This window comes from Parastagonospora nodorum, assembly GCF_000146915.1.
Source record: "Parastagonospora nodorum SN15 chromosome Unknown scaffold_5, whole genome shotgun sequence".
Taxonomy (NCBI): domain Eukaryota; kingdom Fungi; phylum Ascomycota; class Dothideomycetes; order Pleosporales; family Phaeosphaeriaceae; genus Parastagonospora; species Parastagonospora nodorum.
Window position 1 is genome coordinate 563,930 of NW_001884553.1, and position 22,970 is coordinate 586,899.

Below are 22,970 nucleotides of genomic sequence, written 5' to 3' on the forward strand. Positions count from 1 at the left end.
CTGTTGGACCCAAACAAAAGCCATGTTAGTCCATGTCAACGAGTTTCAAAGGATGCCTAAAAAAACGAATGTGTACTGAGCCCAAACAATGAACTGTATCCTCCATCACACTAAAAAAAAACATAACGTACCTACTACTATATCGAAACAGCCGTATAAGAGAGTGGCGAGCCGGATAGTATGAACACCGAAATGCAATCCTTCTCAAGGAGACGAGGTTCAGGGTATGCCAATAAGAGAAGGAGGCAGTGTGAGGATCGTGTGTAAAAAAAGAAGCGCGGAGTAGGTGAGACCGTACCAGGGAAGATTGACGGTTCCGGTTGAGTGACTACCTGCAAGACGCTCGCTTAAAGCGGGACGAAGATTGATGGACAGATGTGCGCGGCCACTCAGACAGCAGAAGCGATGTTCTCAAGCCTTATGAGGTTTGACAGCGTAACGGCAGGGACCGAGTACGTGCTTTTGTGGATGACGAGTAGTGGAAAGGGTTCCACGAGTTATTGATGGCTGGCCCGGCGAAGCGGGAAAGCCGCACTGGGGTTTTGAAAGCCTTCTGTGTCGATTGCCTCCGAATTGAGTGTCTTCTTGGGCCGTGATTGGGTCCGGTATCTAGACCCTGTGGCTGTCAGAATGGCTGTGGAGCAGCAACAGGGTCTAACCGAAACCACTGAAGGCAAAAAGATCACCAAAAGTCAACGAATCACAGGTGATTGGACGCCTCGAAGCAAGGACAGGGTTGGTAACAGGCATTGTGGAAGTTACAAATGCTCGTGTGGCGAGTGATACCGTTTCTAGATTCCTTGGGCCGATGGCGCTGATCCCGGAACCTGAGCGAAAGCTTAGCGATGTCTGCACCCCTAATACTGTAAGAGTTTAGTGAGAATCCTGTAGAAACGTGTCATAGATGCTGGAAAGGATAATTCAGTATACGTGGTTTCAATCTCGATGCACGATGCTTGCGGCCGCTTTTCGAACACTTCCTTCAAGTTCTGTCGAGCAAGAAAGATTACGGCCCATGACACAAGCGCCAGATGCAGCTTCCTTGCTAGGAAACCGCCTGTATAATTTTGGGCTAGCTCGACGTCATGAAGTAATTCTGAAGAAAGAACAAAGTCCTTCCGAGCGAACCCAGACGCAAATCTGGGCTGCTGACCAATGAACGGGTCCCTGGGCTGATTTATGGTCCACACAGCACATGCACGAACTTGACCACCAGGGGAGGTTCATGTCGCCTAGGGTTCGAAGTGGGCGCCGCGTGGCCGCTCGGAAGCTTCAACATGACATGGCCGAAGAACAAAGTATGGATGGACATGTACAGGGAGGCCCGGCACGACAAGAGCCCGAAAGACTGGTGATTGATTGTCTCGGCCCCGTGCATTCTGATAAGCCCTGCGATGGAAGCGCACTGGGAGGGAAGGGATGCAAGATGGGCTGCATGAGTGCGCTTGGGAACCGATATGCCGGTGCGACGCCAGAGCTGGCGCGACGGTCTTGTCGGCGGGTCCTACCAAATACAGCCCGTCTGTGCATAGGAATGGAGACAATGTTTCGGAGGCCAGCATTTTTTCCGTACTGAAGTGAACTTTGACTATCCGGGACGTTTACTCGCGACACTTTCCGGAGCCATGCGGCCAATCAGCGCTTGCGAAACGTCTTTGCCACAGTTCGGCCTGACCGCAGGGATCGACAATGCGCCGAGTACACAGCCGCAATTCATTCCTTGGGAGAAGATCATCCATGGTACAGGAACTCCTAGGACGATGTTTCGACAGTATCGACAATTGACCTGGCGCAACAAGTAGCTCTCGCGTCGTACATGTGCGGTATTTCTGCAAGGCAGGCCATGATGTCGCAGCAAGATGTCTGCAGCTGCGTGGAGAAGTGCATCGGATTCGGATTTCCCATCTCCTCTATGATGCGAAATTCAGGCTTTCCGGTCGCAGGTTCCATGGGGAATCTCAAGGTTTGCTGTCTTAGTCATCGGGTGGCGTGACATCGCTCGCGCCACAACGTCAACTCCCGGTGGACATTGAGCAACGAACGTGCCGAAGCCAATGCGCACTGTCATATCCTTCACAGCTTACAGCTTACGTTTCTAGACGTGGGCTGATACCTTCAAGCCCACATGCACGTATGTATGAGTTGTTCATTAAATTTTCGCCACATTCATGAACAGGGCACCTGCTAGGCTGAACACGGTATGGCTCATGTGTGACCATCCTTACTTCGACATGGGACGATTCTAATTGCGTAGCGGGCTGGAGAAATATCAAATTCTACCCGCGTCACTGAACTTGTGGAGATATTGGGGCAAAGGTTTGCGCTCAAGTCCATGGGTCGTTCGCGCCCACGTCGGCCCCCAAGCGCATACGAGGATGACTTACGAGAAGCGATTGTGGCTGTGTTGTAGATCTTCAACACATCTGATGTTCGAGAACGCCTCATTGTAAGGTCCAGACGATAAGCGGAGCCACCCCTGGCGATCTTTTACATCTCGTATTCGAGTCTGGCCCTGGCGCTCCCATTATTAGAGCATAGCGTCATGGTAACAGGCGTTCAAAAGACCGGGAGTTGTCTACAGGATTTTCGAGCCCGACACAACGTTCTACCAGCCAACACCCTTGCACGGAGGAGCCATTACACAAGCACACGATCGTGATGAAGACTATTCTTCATGCAGTCTGGCACGCACGATGGAATCTGCCGGGTATGATATCAATCCGTCCACTAGCTGGGTTCGTAGACCCTTGTCATGTTCCTTCGTCGGTGATACTCTACAGTAGTCGCTGCCAGCGAAGTGCCGAGCAACATGTGAGGCTCCTTTCTCGCCACCGGTAGTGACTATTCGTCTTCCACACTGAAACGCCTCGCTTCCGCCAACGACATGTCGCTCAATAAAATCATCAACCGACATCGTCCTTCGGATGCGCCGGATTGCATCGCTTGCGCGCTGCTAAGCATGCGCCCATCTGTGGAGAATGGGACTTAATCATTCCAGGCTTGCTTCATATGCATATGACGTGTCAAAAGGGATACGAAGCTGGTGGATCATCGCAATAGTCATCAGTAGCGGTAAGAGGTTTGCGTGAAGGGACAAGGATTGTTATGGCGCCTGATTCTCGCCTGTATCTATGCTGTTGCAGAGAGTGATATGCGGACGATCCACGCGGGTCTCCCATGGCTTCCAACGAAAGTTTTACTCGTCTACGAATTCGCGCAGGAAGTCGTCGATGTACTGGAAGTAGCGAGGCTCGGCAACAGTGTCGTTGTGACTTCCGTTCGGTAGTTCTCTCCAGACCTTGGGAGCTTTGCAGACTTGGAATAGTCGGGTCATATGTGAAGGCCTAGAGTCATTAGGATCGGGACAAACTGCTGGAGCTTAGGTACCTCAAGATACGTAGGAACTCACGGGATTATTTCATCTTTCAAACCACTCAGGAAGAGAATTGGAACTTTCGTTATCTGGGGTAATGTTGCTTCTGTAGGCCAGATCTGGTGGCAGAGTGGAGCGAGGAACCTAGCAGGAGGGAAGGCACTATGAGGGAGTCAACAGAGCTCCTCTGAGCACGCGACATGACTGACCTTGGAATGAGCTTCTTTAGCGAAGTGAATGTGTTTTCGAGGATTACACCGGCGATGTCACCATGTTTCTGATTGCGTGCAACCAGCCCAACCGAGACTGCGCCTCCAATGCTTTGCCCGTAGACGACGATCTTCGTGTTGCGAAGCTCCTGTCGTTGGCGGATGTAGTCCAACCCTGTTTGAGCATCGATCATGAGACCCTTCTCATTCGGGTTGCCTGAAGAAAGGCCATAGCCGCGGTACTGTAACATCAAGACATTGCACCGTAGCTCGTTCTCGAGGATCTTTGCAATGGGGAGCCGATAGCCAATGTTGCCGGCGTTGCCATGAAACATCAAGACGGTGACGTTGCGTGCATGCTGCTTATTCGCCCGGATGTAGAATGCGCTGAGCGACTCGCCATCTGGTGTGGGAATGAAAAGCTCTTCGAAGTCTGGAATGCCGAACTGGGGGGGACGAGGGACATTGGTACGGGCGTCGGGCGGGAAGCCCCGAGGATATATTAATTCACTGTGATATTTAGCGGGCTGATACAGTATAAAGGCAGACTACCTACTTCTGCTTGAAGTAGAGGAGACCGCTTATAACGGCTGCAAGACCCGAAGACGCCAGAACTGGGATCTTGAGGTACGACATGAAGGTATCGAGCGTGGAAGTCATGGTAGGGAAGGCGCAGGTCGACCCGAAGTCCAAAGCGCACAAAGATCTATACTAGACAGAAGGAAATCCGGAGCAGCTCGATCATGTCGTGACTCCCAAGTGCTACTTGACCGCCGCCTTCGGCCCTGGAACGAGACGTGATGCGCGACACCGACGGCGGCTAGCGACTAAAACCACTAGTGCAGCGCCAAGCATCGAGCTGCCGTTGCGTAGCTCATGTTGCCTGTCGCGGCATCAACCACACGACAACCCCCCGCCGCTCATACGACCCCGCGAAATCACTCGATAGCTTCTCCTCATTCCAATTCTTGCAAACGGATACCCTGCAAGCTTCGACCGTCACGATGATGACCACAGGCATGATCGGAGAAGGTAGACTTGCCTCCGCAATACACAAGCTACAAGCTTACACCAAACACAGATGGCATTCATGTCGACATGGATCATCTCAAGAAGGGTGAAGTCAAGTACGAAATACCATAAGGCTCCAGCTTCGAACCAAAGGCTAACAAACTGTACAGCCTAGGCACATCGATGTTCGTACTACCGCCTAGACCACAGCGACTTTGCAATTCTAACACCCGCTCAGCATGGCAATCAACTTCAAGGACGGCGTAATATTAGGCGCAGACAGCAGAACAACTACGGGCGCATACATCGCAAATCGAGTCACCGACAAGCTCACACAAGTCCACGACACGATCTGGTGCTGCAGATCTGGCTCAGCGGCGGACACACAGGCTGTTGCTGACATTGTTCACTACCATCTGGGAATGTACGGCATCACAAACGACGAGCCTCCGACGACACAGACTGCCGCAGCCATCTTCCAGGAGCTGTGTTACTCGAACAAGGACCAGTTATCGTGAGTCGGCAGTGCACTGCACTGTTGGTGTATTGCTAACACTTTGCAGTGCGGGAATGATCATTGCTGGGTGGGATCAGCGACATGGCGGCCAGGTCTACTCGATTCCTCTTGGAGGATCCCTACACAAGCAGTCGTACGCAATCGGCGGTTCGGGCTCCACATACATCTACGGTTACTGCGACGCCAACTGGAAGGAAGGCATGAGTGAGGAGGACGGCATCAGCTTCGTCAAGGGTGCGTTGGCAGAGGCCATCAAGTGGGACGGTAGCTCTGGAGGTGTGATCCGCATGGTGGTGCTTACAGCCAAGGGCGCCCAGCGACACTTGTATCTGCCGGACCAGAAGTACGATGGGCCTGGCAAGCAGTAGATGTGGAGGCAGCATGCTGTCAGGGAAGTGTGATGAGGATATTCTAGCACAAGACTTGCAGCGGTGCTCTGGCAGAAGCGAGCTTGGTGATGAATAACAAGCAAGCATGAATAAATGCACAGCTTAACAGAGCAAGGCCTGCCCACATGCTGGTCGCAACCAAGCCCGCTGTGCTTTCCTTGTCGGGACCTCAAGACTTAGTTTCGTGCTAGCAGCTGTTAGATACATGACTTGAGCAATCCACGTTGGAGGCTGTCAAGACGTCTGGCCAATCAGAACACGGTGTTTGAGCATCCCTCCCATGTGCGTGTCCATGATTTCTTTTGGCGCAGCGCGCTTGTCACGTGCAGACGTTGAGAAAACGCTGCATGATGCTTTCTGCCTTACTCATAAATGAACGAGTGTCGGGCAGTCCTTGAATAAACGGGCATGCATGTTGTCATTACGCAGGGTCCTTGATAGTCAATGTTCATGTGCAGCGGCCAAGGGTTCAAGATCAAGCCAGCAGCCGTATGACGACCGTTGGTCTGGGCGCACTCCCCACGCAATCTCAAACATCGACACCTCTTCACCCCAACACCACCGCAGCCTCGACTGCATTAACCCGCCCCCCTACACCCTCGAGACGCGTCGCCGTCCAATTCGCTTTGGGTACGGCAGGAAAGAGCTGGACATGCCATTCCTGAACTCGCGGTGAAGTGTATTTGAGTAGCCTCCCGCTTTCGCAGCGATAAGAGCTTCTACCACCGGCGAGGCACGTCCGACACTGCCCACCTCCTCCTCAGCGCCCAACTCAACCACACGCTCCTTCTCCCCAGCACTATCACCGTGCCCGCGCTCTCCTCTCCACGCCTGTCACCTACTCCTCTAGCCTTTTACCGGCCTGCATCGCGGAATGGGATCGATTGTAGTGAGCGACTTCGGTGGAAATCACTTCCACAGCACCATGTTTGGCGGCGGAAGTGGGCATGCGCAGGCGCAGACACAAGAGTCGCCCGCTGTGCACCACCCCGTGCGGCCGTCGCCCTCAGCAAACCCGCATCTACCATCGCGGGTAGCGGCGCCCCCTGCAGACGTTCCAATGGGCGGAACTGAAGCCCCACCAACCTCAACCACACCAGCACCACCTCCACCTCCACAGCAGCATGATGCCTCAGCGCCCACGTCGCATCTTCGCACGCCTCAGCACGCAGCAGGAGTCCCGCCTCCCAGCCCGCGCGTCCAGCCCCAATCACAGCAACCTACCCCGTCCGGCACCATCGCTCGACCAGGGTCCTCCGCGGCACCAGTTGCTGCACAGCCATCACCGGTGCAGTCGTTGCGTTCGTTAGCGGACTCCACTTCAGCCTCACCGCGGCGGATAAAAGTTAAGAGCTTGTCGCACATCCAGAGCTTCGCCATCGATGATGCAAGCCCCTTCTCCCAGACCAGGTCGCTCTCGCGGCGGCAGCGGAGAGACCCCGCAGACATTGGCCCCCAGTACGAGATCAGCGAAATGCCCGTTTCGGACATCATCGAAATGGTGGCTGGTCTGTTGACAAAGATCACTACCACAAACGATCGACAACACGACCATCTGCACCGCCAAATACCACCGCCAGAAGGCACTGCAGGGCTGAGCCAGCAAACGACAAGCGTCTTAGCTTTCCATGGCAAGAATGTGCCCAGCATATCAATTCTCAGCTATCTCAGCCGCATCCACAAATACTGCCCCACCACCTACGAGGTGTTCCTAAGCCTGCTCGTCTACTTTGACAGGATGACCGAGAGAGTGAACGCCGGGCCCATGCTGAGTCTGCGCCAAGCGAACCAGCAGTCCCTTGAACGTGTGAATGCTGCAGCATCCGCCACTTCAACTGCCACGGCGACACCACAGTCACGGCCCGTCTCGGTGCAAGCAGCTACACCACCACCCTCTGGCTCGCTAGGCAAACAGACTGATGCATCAGTGCAAGGCAGCCAACCCCCCTCTCCGCCCCAGCAAGATCTCGAGGCCGACCCATACAATCTCTCACACTTCTTCGTTGTCGATAGCTTCAACATTCATCGTCTTGTGATTGCGGGCGTCACCTGCGCGAGCAAATTCTTTTCCGATGTCTTTTACACCAATTCGAGATATGCCAAAGTATGTTGTTCTGCCCTGGGAACAGAGCCTGACTAACGCGCTACAGGTTGGTGGATTGCCCTTGGTAGAGCTGAACCACCTCGAACTGCAGTTCCTTTTGCTAAACGATTTCCGCCTCGCCGTACCGCTAGAAGAGATGGAAGCATACGGAACTATGCTCGTCGAGTTTTATGCTAGAGAGGTTGCCGAGCAACATGAACGCGACACCGGAGGCAGACACTGATCGCTTCGGTACCACGGAGAGAACATACTGTGATGAAGAACTCACATAATTGATGAAGAGACGAGCGAAGCGCCATGAAAGCCCTTGCTTCGTATCTGGACTGGGTACGCCCAAGCTGAACTTTGGCACTGTCACGGCCTACGGAACTTCTACATAATTGGACTGCTGCAGGCGGAGCAGTGATTTTGACTTATTGCTGGACCGACAACCCTTTTCTTTGAAGTACTTCTAGACTGGGATACCAATGCGGAGGATTTTCCAGTCACATTGCATTACAATTCCTGATGAGGTTACGACTGCTTCTTTTTTCTCGATGAGGGCGCACGCATCAATCGTTTTCTTATCATTCAAATTCCCCTTCTTGAAGACGTTTTAGTAGGGCAGTTTGAGGCGCTCATAGAGGTGTCTAGGGTTTCCTTTTCGGGGGCTTGCACTCGTTCTTCCCATCCTGCACTGAATGTACTTTTGCAAATACCTACTTGTTACGAAACCTCTTTTTCGCTGAAAACATATCCCATACGTGAGGCTAACAAGAATCCAGCGAACTGCAAATCCGGAGCAGCCTACATGTCATACAAGCCCTTTCATTATTGGCACTTTATCCCATCCGGTGTTGTGTTGTGACCATGACACCGACCCCTGTCCTCTTTGCGCGAAACAAGGGGCTTGAAACCGACAGCCAGCATAGACCACTTCGCGACCCATTTCTCTGCCCACATCAAATTATCGTCCCGACCTTGTTCGACCCGCCCACATCTAATCTAGACCCTTTTCTCCCTAAACGACGAGGGGAAGAAGAGGCGTAAAAGCAAAATGCATCTCCCATCCTGCGTCCCCTTTCCCTCTTTGTCCGTCTTTTGTCTTTCGTCCATGTTACTTTAGCGGCCCCATGCATTCCCCCTCGTCGTCTTTTTCTCTCAGCGCGTGTGTGCAGTATATTTTCTTCGCAGTCGTGGTATATGTACTGGCCGGTGCGCCGTTGAATTCCGTATTCAGCAATGGCGATACGGACTCGTATTCCGGCCCGCTGAATACGAGCGCGGATCAACTTCGCGATATCGTGATTCCCACTAAGAACCTAAGTTGTCCGGATCATGCGTACAAGGGCGTGCATGTGCTTAGTCGCGAGCCGTTGGTAGTCTACATCGAGGGGTTTCTGAGCGAGATGGAGAGGGGGGATGTTCTTGCTATGAGGTACCAATTCCCCCCCGCCCCCATACAACTACACCCACTTCACGTCAATGCTAACCCCACATCAGCGAGCCAAACTTCATCCCGTCAACAATCTTCTCCGCCGGCCACGAAACGCTAGACCCTCTCATCCGGCACTCCGAAAAATCACCCCTCCCACCCTCCTCCACCACAACGCAATGCATCGCCGACCGCGCACGCCGCTTCCAGGGCTGGCGCCCCTTCGTCTTCGTCGAAAAACTCTGGGCGCAGCGATATCACACGGGCGGGCATTACACATACCACTACGACTGGTCGACCGCGACGCCCAAGTCCGGGCGCGTGTCGAGCTTTATGGTGTACGTTGCTGCGAACTGCACGGGCGGGGGAACGCATTTTCCACGTTTACAGAAGCCGCGAGGGGAGGAGTGGTGTAGATTCATCGAGTGTGGGATTGAGGATGAGAGGTTGAAGGAGGGTGTGGTGTTCAAACCCGTCGCGGGCAATGCAGTGTATTGGGAGAATATGAGGGGTGATGGAAGTGGATACGCGGAGAGTTGGCATGCGGGGTTGCCGGTGGAGAGTGGGACGAAGGTTGGGTTGAATGTTTGGAGTTGGTTACAGGTTGGATATGTGCCGGGGGAGGTGGCTGAGGAAAAGGCGGAATTATAGATGCGGAAGGAATCAGGAGATGAGAGATGATAAGATGATGAGAAAGAGTGTGCCGTTTTCTTGCAAGCTGGGAGGGTCTCTTGACTTGCACGAAAAGCGAGATATAAAAATAACATCAGCAAGACGGCAGCAACGGCGTAAGAAATAAAGCGAAATCTTTAGACAAAGTCATGAAGTACTCTAGGAAGTCTTTTAGTTTTTCGCAAGATAGATAAAAAGTAGAACTTTCTATTTCAGGCTAGAAATGTATAGTATGCGCGGCAGTCGACCTTGAGGATGGCCAAACAGAGAATCACCTGTCATCGGACCAAATAGCCCGGCTCCTTCATCAGGTTGGAATTGCAGCTATCATCCCCGAACCCAAGCTACGCTATTGCCGAGTTCTTCAAACAGATCCTGGCCGCTCAAGAACTCTTGTGGGCGCATCCTCAATCCACTGGTGAATCACTTTCCAATCTACGAAGCAACGATATAGGAAATGCAATCGGACAGCTCACTATGTACAACTGTCCGTTGCGTTCCCATCCCTCGTGCCTTATGTTCCGGTAACGCGATGCGGGGTTCCGAAAGACGTGTACCGGTACAGGGCCTACATCGCCAGTGATGCTGTGGCACAGACATGTCTGACAACAACACAATCGATCTCGAATTACACCAGAACACGATGACTGGACCCAGCGCCCTCGACCATCTGGCAATAAGCAACGTTTTGTCGTGCTACTGCGAAGCCTTAGATACCAAGAACTTCGAGCTGCTGGAAGAGGTGTTCGTGAATGATGTCGTTGCGGACTATCCATTCAACTCAAACCTGGAAGGCGTCGGTAGTGTGAGCGAGGCAATACGAAACCGGTATGTATATAGTTTAACTCTTTTCATGCCATCGTGTCCGGTATGGCTAATGGAATCCAGCCTCGGACCTATTCGGACGCATCACAGCCTCACAACCCAGTCAGTTGTCTTTCGAGGGGATGGTAAAGGCGCAACAGCTGCGACGCACTTTGTCGGCGTGCACTTTGGGCAGGGTCCGCATGAAGGTAAGATGCTATCTGCATATGGACGCTATCTGGACGAGCTAGTTTTGCTTCCTGCAACGGAGGGTAATCTCGAGGGCGTGCCAGGCGCTAGCGGCATCTGGAGGATTAAGAAGAGAAAGGTCGTGTTTACGCAACGGATCGGAGATGAAAGTATCATGAAGGAGTTTTGAGGACCATCAGGTAGATTTGGCAGCAAAACTTGTGTTCGCTCTGTACATACATGACATGATCAAATAGTCTCAAGGAGCACGCTTATAAGTCTACAAAGGAGCCTGAATATATGCACTACTATAAGCTATCCTATATGGCGTTGCAAATTTTTTCGGGTAGATCTAGGCTATCACTTGACCACGTTTTTGCTGGCGCCTGGTGGGACTGTAGCGAGGCAGGAGCTGTGTGCTTTCCACCTTGACACACCACGTGGCTGTTTGTTAAGCTTAGGTACCACTTGGGCGCTGCTCTTGCTAGCTGATGCGCTCGGTACCAATACTACGATATCACTCTATCCCTCTCTTGCACATACGCTCCAGTTACTTCGCATATATTACCTTTATATCTCCTCACAGGCATCCACTATGGCGTCACCGCGTCCTCCATCAACGAAAATGCAGTCCCTTTTCGTCGAGTTCGGTCTTCCAGCTGAACCAAAATTAATCGACAAAGCCCTGGATTCGAAATGCTGCCAAATACATTTGACACAGTGAGGACTCATCACCTCCAGGAGACTGGTCAGCGCTGACGATCATAGATGCTGGGACCTTTGGCAATCTGTGAAATCTACAGTACATCCTCTCGACGAAGAATTCGAGCAGCTGCCGTATAAGAACTCAGATGGCCCAGATTTGGCAATGGACGAAGAATGTCGAGCCACCATAATTGTCTATATCACAGACTTGTTCGACGATGGGCGAGACTTTGCATACTACTTACCGAGCCAAGAAGATATCAGTACATTCAATGCTGGCATGAACGGGATGCAAGCGTACGGCGGACCTCTTGTCGCGACCCCCATTTTCATCGGCGACCATGTCAAGCTGCGCAAAAGTCATAAACTCGTAGGGAAACAGTCTTCGATGGACGTATCGAGGTGGAAGTATCTGTACGAGACGGCCAGGGTAGCATGGGGTAGGCTCATCATCGACCCTGAGAAGGTGTCACAGATCAAGAGCAGAAATGCTCACAGTTTAAGACTTGCACGCGCTGCCGCCGCTCAAGAGTCAAGTGCAGACTAGGAAGTGCACTCGGTGACCTCGACGGAGGCTGGAGAAATCCAGGCTGGCGCAAAAGCGGACGGTAAGGGTGAGATAAAATTCACATCGGTGGAAGAGCCTCCCACGCGTGCTCATTCACCCAGGAATGCTATTCGCGAGGCAAATGCTGCCACCCTATACAGCGCTTCCGAAGTGACCAGGAAAAGCAAAATCAGTTACCTGGAATCGACGTTTCAAGCCATCAAGAACACAGTCCGTGATGAGGAAGAAATACTTCAGAGATATATAAAGCTAATCACAAAAACTTGCGGAACAAGCCTTCATCCCGGCATGGACCCTCTCTCGAGCCATCGACAAAGACTGCTCGCAATGCTAAAAAAATGCCTGAAAGTACAACTAGACGAAGAAATATGTGTCACAAGAACGGGGAAGGTACACGACCCTGCAGAAAGCCTGAAAAAGGCTAGAGAAGACATATTTGGCGAGATGCTGGATCTTGAGCATGACCAGCGGCAACTCAATGAGGTCCAAGCAGCAAGTTCGGGATCTGCCAGCGGATCCAAACTGCGCAAGGTGCAAGAGCTTACGAGGGAACAAGAAGCCGAGCTGGAAAGTCTTGTGAGCATCATCGGTCAGCCAATAGCACGCGCACTACCATTTCTCACATCGAATGACTGGAATTTGGACGATGCAATATCGGCCTATTATCAGAGTCTTGATGACAAATATTCGGACGAGGACGAGGACGAGGACGAGGACGATTTCGACGAAGAAGAGATTGCCAGGGCGGTCAAGAATAGCCAGGATGATCTTCTGAAAGACGACTACTTCACGACAAGCCCAGGCGGGCCTGGTGGCGGCGGATCTCAGCCATCGAAGAGCACATGGTCGGCAAATCCTAACCAAGCAGGTTCCAGTGGTGTCAAGAAGTTGCCAAAACTCACAGAGCAAGAAGAGATGCTGGAGCTGCAGGCCGCGAGAGACAAATTGGATCGCCTCGTTCAGGAAGAACGACAGAGTGGCGGCAATAATGGCACCGGCAGAGAAGAGCGTGACAACGACAGCGACAACGAGTTCGGAGCCTCAAAAGACGTTATCGAGTTCCAGAAAGCAACAAACCCCGAGCTGATAGCTATCCAGGCACGCATCGTCAAGATGCAGCAAACGAACACAGAGGTCGAAAAGCGCAAGCAAAGCTTCAGCCCGATGTTAACAGAGTTTCTGCAACATATGCAGGAGAACAATCAATCTTTGAGCAACCCTCTCAAGGCTATCGAGCCGATCCGTGAATCTGTTGAGAGCGACGCAAGGACGCCTACGAAACGACCATCCCTCCAGACAGCACTTGACGTTATAAATAGCAAGAAACGCGTGAGCTCAGGCCATCCTCATGGTCAAAGTCCAACCAAGAAAAAAAGAGAAGGTCAGGATTACAGCAATTTCGGTGCCCAAGATACGTCTTGGGAGACGCCGCAGCCTTATTCTGGAACGGCAATGGCAGATAGACTCCCAACTGACGATTCTATGGACGAGCCTCTCGATTTCGACACCAAGTATTCAATACTCGTCTCCATGGACTTGGGCGATGAAGAGCTCTGCATGCAGCAGCTGTTGCAAAATGAGGGTGATCTGGAGCGGACTAAGACGCAACTACATTCACTGGCGTACTTGCACAAGTTGGATACAGGAGAACTGGAAGTGCCTGACGAAGTTAATCAGGACAAAGGCAAAGGCGTAGACGAGCAGCAGCCAGATGTGTTCCAAGCCGCGAACCACCTCGCCATCCTTCGATCCATGCATCTCGCCTCGGACAAGAGATGCCTGGAGGCTTTGCAAGTGACCCGAGGCGACTTGGCACGTGCAACTGACATTCTTCGTATGGAGGCAGCTGCAGCGATTAGTGGTCCGCCTCCACCCACCTCTCCCACGTCTCACCCATCCCGTCAACTCCCACCACCTGCCTCACGTCCCGCCCTCCCAAACCTCGATTACTTCGATTTGAACCAAGCTGATCCCGCCACTTTTGGCCAATCAGGAGAATCAAATATACAGCAGCCACACGGTGGTTCGAGCCAAATCTCAGATGAATGGCAGCGCACTCTGGACACCCTAAAGAGTAATATAGCTACGGCTCAGCGCCTCCTCACTCCATCGCCTCCACTCGTCAGCGAAGAAAGTCTCGCCACCTTACACGCCATGGGCTTCTACGACCATGAGAAAAATATCGAGATGTTGGAGGCGTGTGGCGGCGATGTTGGCATGACTGTTGAAGAGCTACTGAAACCCGACACAAGCCCCGAAGAAGAAAGGGCGTCATCGCAGCTGAACACCAACTTTACGAGAAGCGGGGAGAGGAAGAAGCAATCTGGCATCCATCTGGGTGGCTGGAATACCCAGCCTGTAGCGAACGAGCGGAGAACGAATTCCTTCCCACCGATGCCAGACACGGCAATTTTGCCGGAGCTGGCGTATGAGGGCAAGGGAAAAGGCAGGGCTGTTGACGCTGGAGGTGGTTTGGGTGGTCTTGGGCATGCCACGTCCTCGGCCGAGATCCGAAAAGATGAGAGGAAAGATAGCAAGAATGACGAAGAGAGTCAGTCCAGAAACGAGGAGGGTGGCGAGGGAGATGTCGAGATGCGGGGTTTAGGAGTAGAGTAGTTGCGAGAATGGCTCTGATGCTGATGGTGAGGGGGATGATGACGATGGTGCTATGATGGATATTGGCGGGTAGGGTATTCATACCAAGTACAATGCTTATGATCGAATGGATGTCAAGAGTTGTGGGCATCAGAGAGGTCTTTGGAAACATATATGCATAAGTGCTCGGAGTATTCTGCAAGTCGTGGAAGTGGTTCAGAAACACGGGACAAATGCGATACACCACTTAGACGTCTGCATAAAAGTCTAAGATGATTAAAGCGTGACTGCCCATGGTGAGCACCAGGTCGCGAACCCAACAGATCCATCACGCCATCGATCACCATCGAGCGCACACACATTGCGTAAGAAAGATCAATTCTACCGAAGCTCCTGTATTGAAAATACACATGATCGAAAGGCAGTCATACGTACAAGCCCACCTGCACCACTCCTGCCATCCATGCTCGCGAAGAAAGTGACATAGAAATGGCGAACATACAGTAGTTTCTGCAAATCGATCCAGTGCGCTGCTCCAGCAGTAGCATCATATTAGATTGTATCGGATGTTGTTAGTCGTTAGTCGTAGTTGATGTCGCGTAATATCATGTCGTGTGTGGAACATCAGGCAAAGGATAAAGTCGCGCGCGTGATATCGCCCACCGAACAAGTGTTAGCCAGAAGAAAGCGAAGCGGAAGGCGTTGATTGGGCACACGTAGTGGCAAATTGATGCCGAATAATATGAGTCGTTATGGTTAGTCGTGCGATCCTGACAAATAGTAAAAGCCGAACTGTCTACGAGGTTGCTAGTTTCTAGCTCATAGACGGCGAGGGCGGTGCGGTGATTGTTCGTTGATCATCGTCATCCTGGTGATTCTGTTGGTACATCTGATTACCGTTGTACATGTGGTCATTGTACTGGAAGGCGCGCTGGTCCTGGGCCAAGCCGTAAGCGTAGTTCTGTTGGTGGAAACCAGCGCCCTGATAGCCATGGTAGCTGCCGTAACCCTGTTGGGGGAATGCAGGTAGTGCATTCTCCTTATTGTCGTACTGATATCCTTCATTGAGTGCCTTGTATGAAGTGAATGCCGGTGCCGGTGATGGAGATGGTTGACGAGTAAAGCCAGAGGTGAGGTAGGTCATGCTCGCGGGCTGGCTGAAGGTGATTTCCTCTTCATCATCGTCTTGATAGACGCTGAAACCTCCGCGCTTACGCTTCGAGGCACGATCACTTTGAACATTGTCGAAGATTGAGCGACCACGATCTTCGTATTGGGTACGTGCGTGGAAGGGAAACATGGAGCGCGTCTGATGGCGTGGACGACGAGCATTCGCATCCAACCGTGCGAGTGCAGGCCGCGCCCTAGTTGGTTGAGGGCTCTCCGTCTTGATCTCGGTCTCCTCTTCATCATCGTACTCTGCGTTTGAGATCCGACGTTGCCGCTTGAAGGAGCCTCCTGGTGTGAAGATGAACTCCATGGCTTCGACATCCTGGGAGTTGAGCTCCAGTTGCGCGACAACAGAGCTGTCCTTCTTCTGGTTTCTCTTGCGTCGCATCTCGGGTGTAGCAGAGTCGAAGATGTCCATGCCTGGCCAGTAGACACCCTTTAGCTTGGTAGACTCACTGACGGCCATTGGATCTTCTGCAGCTTCGGCGGGATCGTCCTCGACGGCACACGAGTCGGCCGCATCATACCGATATCGACGGCGCTCGCCCGGGTCAGAGTATTCGCTTGATGTCTCATAGTCTGGGTTGGTGTAGCTGCGGGAGCTGGCACGCGACTCCGTAGCCCAGTACTGCATGTGAGGTGCGAAGGTGCGGTGGCGAAGTACCGGACCAGGCCGGGCACTGGGTGTAGGAGAGTCCAGAGGCTCAGTCTTGATGACTTGTTGGTCTGATAGCTGCGGGTCGACGAGATTGCCGACGGCGGCACGACGCGTGGTGCGTGGTGCAGGGGCTTCGACTGTGGGTACGGGGGCAGGACGCGCTGCAATGGTTATGGTCAGTCATGATCATGGGTCTGTAGCACGCGGAGAGGAGGCCATACCCATTGGCCTCGCTCGAGAGCGGCGTTTGTCCTTCTGATTCATACGCTCTGACATGAGCTGCTCGACGCCCCAGCTGGCATACCAGCGGTCGTAGGCATCGATGAGTTGACGAGAGGCCTCTTCATGTGACGAGCGGACCTTGACCTTGTAGTAGTTGGATAAATGGCCTTTGCTGGCAATGTGGGTGAGCAAGTGTGACACGTCGCTGAAGTTTGGTCGCTTGGGGCAAATGTTGCAGTGCAAAGGAATTGCCGTGCTGTTGGAAGCCATGGCGGTGTGGGAGTGGTAAGGAGCGTAAGTGAGCTGAAGAGCACAAAGTGAAAGCACTGTCTGTGCAGTGCGACGGTGAGGTACAGCAGTGCGAAAGGAGCGTACTGAAGGCGTGAAGAAGGCAGAGAGGTGGTGGGACAGCCCGAAGATAAGAGAGATGGTCACTGCCGCTTGTTCATGGCCCTTCCCCTGTCTAAAAGATGGGAGGAAAGTAGAGGTACGAAAACTTCTTAGTGAAGTGGAGAGGGGAAGGAAGCTCGTCCGTAGAGCAGGCGGAAGCATGTAGGTGCACCGCTCGATGGCAGCCAGCCCACGTGGAAGAAGCTCGGCTCAACGAAACAGGCAAGCACCTTTACTTTACTTTTCTCTGGCTTTGTATCTCGCGCCTCATTGCAGGAGACGCGAGTTATTAGATAGCGAGAGATTCTCATCAATGCGCAGATGAGACTAAACGGATACAAGTGAAGGCAAGAGAGCATGCGTGCATGGGTAAGTGAAGGCAAGAGATCGATCACCTGACGGTTGATGCTTCCGCATGACAGCACCGACATCGACAGGCCTCACAACAAGCACACACTACAGCACACCGTTTAAATGTATACCTACCCATGATCATTTACCTAGACATCTCTTCGTTACAGATCGTGGCATGCAACTGTGAAGTGTCAGTCGACGTGTTGGGCAGTCGCAGAGAGAACATACTACACAGGGTCCACTTCTTCCAGGCCCGGGTACTGTAGCAGACTCAGCCCGGCAATGCCAAAGTTGGTATGGAAGACATCGACCATATCACCAGGTCGGTCGGAGAGACCGCCCAACTCAGGATCCTACACACATCAGCATTGCCCTGGATGACTGACGCGCTTCACATACCTGGCACTGCAGTATGAACTGAGTCAACTTCTCGCCGTCGATCCAATGCAGCTTGCCGAGCATGGCCATGCTGCTCATCACCCACCAGCTGTAGCACACATCCTCCTTCTTCTCAGGTCTGCCATTGAGGCCGCCGTTCTTGAGTTGTCGTTCGCTTAGCCAGGCGCCGAGCTTTTCTGTGTTGACCAGGTCGATTCTCCCCGCGATGGTCAGTGCTGCGACACACGTAAACACCTGACCTGAGTGCGTCTCTGCGCCCGGACTCGTGCCATATCCGCCATCAAAATTGGCACACGAATGGACATGTTCAACTGCTTTCTCTACGTTCACGAGATGCAGCAACCCCATCAACGAGAGGGCATTCAGAGCGCCGTAAAGGAAGCGTGTGTCTCGTTCTCCCCATTCATCGCCTGCAAAGGTGCCTGTAACGGGATCCTGCAAGTTTGCAATATCTGCAGTCTGTGAGCACTGCTTGGTGATCAGAGAATCTGGCCACACGCACAGTTGCCGATCTTCAAGCGACCATCCTTTACGCGCTCATCAAGCTCGTCAAAGGCGTCGAGAGTGGCTAGTATCTGCACACCACTAACGGTGTACAGCATGTGAGCGTCGTGGCCCGGGGCTGCGCCGAAGCCGCCATTCTCATGCAGACACGAGAAGACAAATTCGAGCATCTCCCCGCGCGGCAGAGCGTCAGGATGGCCCAGGAGATGCAGCGCAGTCAACCCCCAGTACAGGCCGTTGAGGCGCAGATGCTCGGTGAGCCAGTACTCCAGCTCGTCTTTGCGCTGGGGGCGGGTCAGCGCGGGATCTTGGTGTTTGATGCTTGCGCGGCTACGAGGTACGCACTGTGTCGAGGCTCTGGATGTAGCGGACGTTCTTGTCGACGAAGAGTCGCAGCTCGCCGGGCATGGTGGCCATGCCGCCGATGCCTGGGCCCGCTGCCAGACTCATGTTATGAGGAGTCGGAGATGATGGTAGCAAGACACTCGACGATTGATGAGCATGCATCACGTCTCGGGCCTAGCGCGCTCGCTGCGAAACCCTCGACGTTCGCCCGAACGCTCACATGTTCGCAGAAGCGTTTGAGAATCTGAAACCGCACGCAACAGTGAATGCATCGTGTTGCACAAAGTGCCTCGGTAGTAACAGAGTTTTGTATTCACCGCGACTATTGCAGCCTAATTTCTCACTTGGGTGCTTCACTGCTCACACGTCGCCTTCACAGTGACTTTCAGACGTAAACGTGAGCCGGCGGACCAATCAGCCGCCCCCGCTCATTTCCAAGCTGCGCGCGTTTCTGAGGCGACAACCCTACCAACACGTCGCTTTTTGGCATCTGGCGCAACCGACGATAGTTTCTAACTTTTTAATCGACAGCAAAATAGGAGCAGCAGCGCCAACAGGCGTCGCACTTGTCTTCGGGCTGTGACCGAACGACCATCGTACTAACGCCTTCTTGTGTAGTTTCAGGAACAGGTGCGCACGCTTATGGCGCCCAAATAGCTCCACTCCACCCACTCGTCTATTCCGTACCGAATCCGCGCCCACCTCTCGCCGTGTCAGTTGGGCTGGTCTTTGTGGCAGACCCATTGTGGCACTTGCGATCTGGTAAGGCAATCCCGCCTTTGTTCGAGAGTGGTGTTGCCGTTGCACGACGTGCCACCCCTTAGCAGACACCGCTGACCGACTGCAATAGCTTGACCCTCTTGACATCCGAGCCGGGCCCCTCGACCGCCAGTTGCTGCTAGGGAGCTGCGGGCTATATTGAAGGCAGTCGCAGGTTGCACACGCCTAGTCTCCGTCTCAGCGGGCTCCTGCATCGAAGCCTCGCCCAGCCAGACAGCCGCCCAAGTCACGCTCCAGTGTCCCGATCCGCACCGACAACGTATCGGTGCACGCCTGCAGTCAGTGCTGGCCAGGACACACAACACCTCCCCTCACCAGGGTTCTACATGTTCGTACTACCCTTTGTGCCTTGATAACTCTTCGCAAGCCCCTCGTGGCCCCCACCCACACCCTCTGTGCGGACCCTCCGTCTTTGCTCGCGTACTCCTTTGCTGACAGCCATGCGGGATAGACACCGACTCTCAAAGCGCGCAACCACCCCCGAGCGTCCTCCCACAGCAACTGCGACCCATGCGCTGTCATTGCTGAAGTCAACAACACCCCCTACGTCCGCTTCGCCTCGCCTCTTGCAGCACGCACTTGCACGCCCCAGCCTCGAACCCGTACTAGAACACGCATTCACCGAGGTATATTGCCTGCGGATTCGGAGCCGCCGCTGGACAGACCCGTGCTGAGCATACATTAGTCTTGGACCCCGCCGCGGAAGCAACTGCGCAAGATGCCAAAGTCGACAACGCTGTCTCTCGCCATGCGCGGCAAGAACACAAAAGAAAACTCTAGCTCAAACACCCCCATGAGCCCAAAGAGCCCCACGTCACCGCAACACTTCAATAGTGCAGACTATGCATCACCAAAAGCACCGTTTCGCAACCAACCAGAGTCCCCCGCTTCACCGAAACTGCGCAAAGACTCCAAGAACATCTTCTCCCACTTCTCCGCCAACAAGTCCTCGTCGCGCCTGGTCAACCCGCAAGACGCCTCCATGCACTCATCGAGGAACCAGCCGTCGCCAGTCTACTCCAACGGACGAGGAGGCACATCAACGCCAGACCTTGGCCGTCCGGTCCAGACACCAAACTCAGACGGTAGGCGCACTGGCACTGACGGCCAAAGCAGCAAGCTAATATCCGCAGACAACCGTTCTGAGATCGTGCACCTCGACCACCGCACTGGCTCTGCCATGTCAAATGATACTGCCGAACGGGCCGACTCGTCTAAGCGTAACACCATAAAGCCGAAGAAGCAGGGTATGCTCTCCAGGTCAAGATCGCAAAAGGGTGAAGAAGGCTCCGGTACCCGTTCAAAGCTCAACAAAGCTCCTCCGCCGCAACTTTCACCAGATGTCGCAGCAACCTGGACGACGAATGGCGACACCTCTTTGAAGACAGCCCCACTGGAAAAGAACCAGTCATGGCGATCATTAGTCGGTCAGAATAAGATGCGCACACATTCTGCGGACGGACACGAAGGCAATCACCGAGAAGAAGAGCAGGGTGCACGACGTCTAGAGCGTGCCGAACAGAGCTCACAGGCATCGGGTTCCTACAACGACAACAGAGGTGCCAACTTGATGTCTAGCATCGGATTTGGCGCTCGCAAAGTTGGAGGCAAGATGGATTCGGCGCGAAAGGGCATCTTTGGGAAGCTTGGACGCAGTTCCAGCAACCACGAGACCCCAACCCTGGTCACCAATGAGCCATATGTCTGCAAGGTCATACATAAACCGCTCATTGAGCAGACAAGGTTGACGAGAATATCATCTCGATTGGAGCAGTCTAGAGACAAGACCGAGTTCTGGATGCCGGCCTTGCCATGGCGTTGCATTGAGTAAGTGCTGGGAATCATCCTGTCGACAAGTAACAATCCTAACACGAATGCAGCTACTTGAACATGCGCGGTTGTGAAGAAGAGGGTCTGTATCGAGTTCCAGGATCCGCCCAGCAGGTCCGCTACTACGAGCGAAAGTTCGACACTGGTAAGAACTGTTCTATCTTAGACTTGGCCCGCACTAACACTGTTCAGATGGAGATATTGATCTCATCAGTGATCCAAACCTCAATGACCCCAACGTCATTGGCTCTCTCTTCAAGGGCTGGCTACGACAACTACCGGATGAGATCTTCCCAAAAGAGATCCAGGCCAGGATCCAGCGAGAATGCCAGGGCTCCAAGACCACACCCCAGATGCTCAAAGACGAGCTCTCCAAGTTGCCGCCGTTCAACTACTACCTTCTCTTCGCAATCACCTGCCATATCAGCCTGCTGCACTCTTGTTCTGAGTTCAACAAGATGAACTACAACAACCTGTGCATTTGCTTCCAGCCTGCCATCAAGATCGATGCTTTCTGTTTCCAGTTCCTCATCCTGGATTGGCGCAACTGCTGGCAGGGCTGCTGGACTGAGAAGGACTATCTTGGAGAGGAGTTGGACTACTTGCAGTCCCTGGAAGAACAAGCCCATCAATCAGTGCCCAACCCTGATCGCAATGGACAGCAACAGACTGTGGGCAAATCCAAGCACTCCCTACCCTCACCCCACATTGGTCATGGCAAGAAGGCAGCCTCAACCCGAAGTGGATCTGTAGAGAGGACCAAGGTTTCTGCAAGAGACGTTTCCACCGACAGGAATGGTCGCGCTGCCTCACCGGGCGTCAAGTTCACTGTTTCCGAGTCTCCTCGTGAGATGGCGCAGCGCCCTCAGCACCTCGAGCGCGATTCATCCACTGAGCGCACGGTCTCCTCTTCAGACAGCCGTGAAGCCTACAGCAGCGCCCGTGGAACGCCCAAGCGCACTCCCCAGTCTGTGAGCACGAGGCCTTCCATCGACGACGATGCTTCCACCCCAACTCAAGCAAACCAGCATAGCCGCGGACCCTCTGACACGCAGTTCCGTCTCGACCTCAACAACCCACCCAGCTCACCGTTCAACATCAAGTTCTAAATTCCCTGCCATTTTGCTTCTTGCACACCAGGTCAGCAGCGAAGCACCGCCACAGGATTGTAAACGTCATCTTGAGCACACAGCAATTGCGTTTTCTACTATTCTCATGTTTGCAGAGCTGCCACGAGCATCGCGATACCCACTTCATGAGCTTATTTGGGCTTGTGGGCAGCCTCTTCACCTCTTTATTGCTCTTTCTTCTTTTATAACTACCAAGCGGCGGAGTTCAGTTTTGCGCATCTAGGGCCCTCAGCATGGTTGGGACTAAGAGGCGTTTTGCATTGGGCAGATACGTCGAATCGAGCATTTGAGCGGGTAGGATAGGTCACTCGAATCTTAGATTTTGTACGATATTGGGGGCGAGGTTTATGGAGATTGTGGTTGATCGGACGCGCTTGGAGTGGATGTGGATTGCACAATCTTGCCAAGACTCTCTATGGGTAGGCAGGCAGCATAGCACGACACCGGAAGTTTGCATAGATCTTGATCAATCTCATCGGCTTTTTTATATTGCATTGTCATCTCGCATGCGTATCGTGACTGTGAAACTTGTCGCATAATGTCTCCCCGTATACTTCATCCTCGTCGGAAGGTCCAAAAAAATCGCATTTAAGATACTTCATATCCCTCCATTATAACTATATAACAAGACTTACTCG

At 53.2% G+C, this 22,970-nt stretch overlaps 11 protein-coding genes across 11 annotated transcripts; 8 read left to right on the plus strand and 3 right to left on the minus strand.

Moving 5' to 3' along the window:
* Positions 1 to 630: 630 nt before the first annotated feature.
* Positions 631 to 831, plus strand: SNOG_03604 (hypothetical protein; the record flags this gene model as incomplete). The annotated part of the gene is made up of 2 exons (XM_001794109.1): positions 631 to 735; positions 796 to 831. The coding sequence occupies 2 exons, from the start codon at positions 631 to 633 to the stop codon at positions 829 to 831; spliced, it is 141 nt and encodes a 46-aa protein (XP_001794161.1).
* A 1,015-nt stretch (positions 832 to 1,846) lies between these two features.
* SNOG_03605 (hypothetical protein) lies at positions 1,847 to 2,141 on the plus strand (the record flags this gene model as incomplete). Its single annotated transcript, XM_001794110.1, has 2 exons — positions 1,847 to 1,963; positions 2,100 to 2,141. 2 exons carry the CDS (start codon positions 1,847 to 1,849, stop codon positions 2,139 to 2,141), a joined length of 159 nt encoding a protein of 52 aa, XP_001794162.1.
* Positions 2,142 to 3,458: 1,317 nt separating this feature from the next.
* SNOG_03606 (hypothetical protein) lies at positions 3,459 to 3,917 on the minus strand (the record flags this gene model as incomplete). The annotated part of the gene is made up of 1 exon (XM_001794111.1): positions 3,459 to 3,917. One exon carries the CDS (start codon positions 3,915 to 3,917, stop codon positions 3,459 to 3,461), a length of 459 nt encoding a protein of 152 aa, XP_001794163.1.
* Positions 3,918 to 4,523: 606 nt separating this feature from the next.
* On the plus strand, positions 4,524 to 5,714 carry SNOG_03608 (hypothetical protein). Its single transcript, XM_001794112.1, has 4 exons — positions 4,524 to 4,614; positions 4,664 to 4,726; positions 4,832 to 5,107; positions 5,157 to 5,714. The coding sequence occupies exons 3-4, from the start codon at positions 4,833 to 4,835 to the stop codon at positions 5,476 to 5,478; spliced, it is 597 nt and encodes a 198-aa protein (XP_001794164.1). The 5' UTR covers positions 4,524 to 4,614; positions 4,664 to 4,726; position 4,832; the 3' UTR covers positions 5,479 to 5,714.
* Positions 5,715 to 6,076: 362 nt separating this feature from the next.
* SNOG_03609 (hypothetical protein) lies at positions 6,077 to 7,826 on the plus strand (the record flags this gene model as incomplete). The annotated part of the gene is made up of 2 exons (XM_001794113.1): positions 6,077 to 7,603; positions 7,650 to 7,826. Exons 1-2 carry the CDS (start codon positions 6,374 to 6,376, stop codon positions 7,824 to 7,826), a joined length of 1,407 nt encoding a protein of 468 aa, XP_001794165.1. The 5' UTR covers positions 6,077 to 6,373.
* Positions 7,827 to 8,715: 889 nt separating this feature from the next.
* SNOG_03610 (hypothetical protein) lies at positions 8,716 to 9,668 on the plus strand (the record flags this gene model as incomplete). The annotated part of the gene is made up of 2 exons (XM_001794114.1): positions 8,716 to 9,020; positions 9,086 to 9,668. The coding sequence occupies 2 exons, from the start codon at positions 8,716 to 8,718 to the stop codon at positions 9,666 to 9,668; spliced, it is 888 nt and encodes a 295-aa protein (XP_001794166.1).
* A 619-nt stretch (positions 9,669 to 10,287) lies between these two features.
* SNOG_03611 (hypothetical protein) lies at positions 10,288 to 10,963 on the plus strand (the record flags this gene model as incomplete). Its single annotated transcript, XM_001794115.1, has 2 exons — positions 10,288 to 10,517; positions 10,578 to 10,963. The coding sequence occupies 2 exons, from the start codon at positions 10,288 to 10,290 to the stop codon at positions 10,870 to 10,872; spliced, it is 525 nt and encodes a 174-aa protein (XP_001794167.1). The 3' UTR covers positions 10,873 to 10,963.
* A 587-nt stretch (positions 10,964 to 11,550) lies between these two features.
* Positions 11,551 to 14,571, plus strand: SNOG_03613 (hypothetical protein; the record flags this gene model as incomplete). Its single annotated transcript, XM_001794116.1, has 3 exons — positions 11,551 to 11,853; positions 11,935 to 12,165; positions 12,376 to 14,571. 3 exons carry the CDS (start codon positions 11,551 to 11,553, stop codon positions 14,569 to 14,571), a joined length of 2,730 nt encoding a protein of 909 aa, XP_001794168.1.
* Positions 14,572 to 15,364: 793 nt separating this feature from the next.
* Positions 15,365 to 16,870, minus strand: SNOG_03614 (hypothetical protein; the record flags this gene model as incomplete). Its single annotated transcript, XM_001794117.1, has 2 exons — positions 15,365 to 16,515; positions 16,600 to 16,870. The coding sequence occupies 2 exons, from the start codon at positions 16,868 to 16,870 to the stop codon at positions 15,365 to 15,367; spliced, it is 1,422 nt and encodes a 473-aa protein (XP_001794169.1).
* Positions 16,871 to 17,571: 701 nt separating this feature from the next.
* On the minus strand, positions 17,572 to 18,697 carry SNOG_03615 (hypothetical protein; the record flags this gene model as incomplete). The annotated part of the gene is given in 4 exon segments (XM_001794118.1): positions 17,572 to 17,697; positions 17,744 to 18,231; positions 18,246 to 18,577; positions 18,615 to 18,697. The coding sequence occupies 4 exon segments, from the start codon at positions 18,695 to 18,697 to the stop codon at positions 17,572 to 17,574; spliced, it is 1,029 nt and encodes a 342-aa protein (XP_001794170.1).
* Positions 18,698 to 19,300: 603 nt separating this feature from the next.
* Positions 19,301 to 22,311, plus strand: SNOG_03616 (hypothetical protein; the record flags this gene model as incomplete). The annotated part of the gene is made up of 5 exons (XM_001794119.1): positions 19,301 to 19,354; positions 19,443 to 19,700; positions 19,824 to 21,199; positions 21,253 to 21,347; positions 21,395 to 22,311. The coding sequence occupies exons 3-5, from the start codon at positions 20,091 to 20,093 to the stop codon at positions 22,309 to 22,311; spliced, it is 2,121 nt and encodes a 706-aa protein (XP_001794171.1). The 5' UTR covers positions 19,301 to 19,354; positions 19,443 to 19,700; positions 19,824 to 20,090.
* Positions 22,312 to 22,970: the final 659 nt, after the last annotated feature.

Coding starts and splice junctions, on each gene's coding strand:
- SNOG_03608 (XM_001794112.1), top strand. CDS start 4,833: ATGGCAATCAACTTCAAGGACGGCGTAATATTAGGCGCAGACAGCAGA. Junction 5,108..5,156: donor TCGAACAAGGACCAGTTATC/GTGAGTCGGCAG, acceptor AACACTTTGCAG/TGCGGGAATGATCATTGCTG.